Raw genomic sequence first — 1,734 nt, forward strand, 5'->3', positions numbered from 1 at the left:
ACTAACACTGATACCACGTATCAACTATAAATATTACTTTGACGTGTCAAACCTAACCAATACAATATTCTGCATCGTCAATGATAAGGAACTTTTCCCTATCAAAACTCGGGTTATTACATCCAAATTGGTTTGAGTCGTTAGTGTCATTGGAGTTACTTCCCTTGCATTACACCCTCCTCTCGGTGAACCAGATAGTTATCGTTTTAATCATAAGAAAACAAATATTATATTATTGATATATAAATTGGAAAAGTAGTTAATCTCCAATGCTGAATTTGTTTAGAAAAAGCAAAGAAAACAAAAACAAACAAAAAACCAAACAAATAAAGAGCCAACATAGTTAATAGTTCAGTATTATTCAAAGACCTGAAAATATATAGCATGTGTACTTAGAACATGATTTTACCATAAGTTACATGTCGAATAATGAAAAGGAAACTACATCCTTTACAACTTTTACAATTGTAAAACCATTTTTATTTCAAAAGTAGACAGCTTTATTATTCAAGTGTAACAGCTCGGATTGTTTCATGATTTTCGTAACTATGTCCCAACGAGTTCGGTATGTACCTGATGGCCGTGCCAAGATTGCTGATTTAGGCCTAACGAAGAAGAGGTATCTGATCACAGGGACCCTAACCGGAACTCCTTATTACGTTGCCCCGGAAGTGATCCGAATGAAACTGTACAGTACCGAGGTGGATATCTATAGCTTCGGTATTCTGTTATGGGAGATGTGGTATGGCACCAAGGCATACGAAAATGACGGTATCGTTGGATATGCGATTTTGGAGCAAGAGCAATCTGGACACAGACCTGGATTTAACGACAGTAATGTACCACCCACCTCCTTACAGATGCTGATGAAACAATGTTGGCATGAAGATGGAAAATGCAGGCCACATGCAGAAGAAGTCTGTAATAGGTTAGGAACACTATTTTGTTAAAGGAGATAAAATCTAAATTCCATGCACCAGTGTGAATATCCTGTTAGAGTTGGTAAAGAATTACTGAATTTTAATGACAGCCACATCCCTACCTTCTCCTTGACTGTATCCATACCCTTTTATGACGTTTACTAATGTGGCAATGTTTCCTGACTGATGCAGAAATGCTAACTACTGGCTTATGAAGAGATATTTAGTACTGGTTAATGCAGAAATGCTAACAACTGGTTTATGAAGAGATATTTAGTACTGGCTAATGCAGAAATGCTAACTACTGGCTTATGAAAAGATATTTAGTATTGGTTAATGCAGAAATGCTAACAACTGGTTTATGAAGAGATATTTAGTACTGGCTAGTGCAGAAATGCTAACTACTGGCTTATGAAGAGATGTTTAGTATTGGCTAATGCAGAAATGCTAACTACTGGTTTATGAAGAGATATTTAGTACTGGCTAATGCAGAAATGCTAACAACTGGTTTATGAAGAGATATTTAGTACTGGCTAATGCAGAAATGCTAACAACTGGTTTATGAAGATATATTAGGTACTGGCTAATGCAGAAATGCTAACTACTGGCTGATGTAGAGATGTAAGCTTCTGGTTAATGCAGAAATATTAAAGTCACGGATGACGTTAAAAACCACGAGAAACAGGATATATATCTAGAATCCACATCATGAAATGTGTGTCCCAGTGTCTAGGTATGAGTCGTCCTACTTTATAACGACTGTTTAATTTTTTTGAGGGTAAATATTATTTTAACGGAACTTTTAAAACACTTA

The 1,734-nt window shown here is 35.8% G+C and overlaps 1 protein-coding gene across 1 annotated transcript; it reads left to right on the forward strand.

Annotated features, from left to right (window-relative positions):
• Positions 1–548: 548 nt before the first annotated feature.
• Positions 549–921, forward strand: LOC117319581 (tyrosine-protein kinase CSK-like; the record flags this gene model as incomplete). The annotated part of the gene is made up of 1 exon (XM_033874364.1): positions 549–921. A coding segment is annotated over exon 1 (373 nt), but the record flags the coding sequence as incomplete, so codon positions are not given.
• Between the last annotated feature and the right edge of the window lie 813 nt (positions 922–1,734).

This window comes from Pecten maximus, unplaced genomic scaffold (genome assembly GCF_902652985.1).
Source record: "Pecten maximus unplaced genomic scaffold, xPecMax1.1, whole genome shotgun sequence".
NCBI classification, from domain to species: Eukaryota; Metazoa; Mollusca; class Bivalvia; order Pectinida; family Pectinidae; genus Pecten; species Pecten maximus.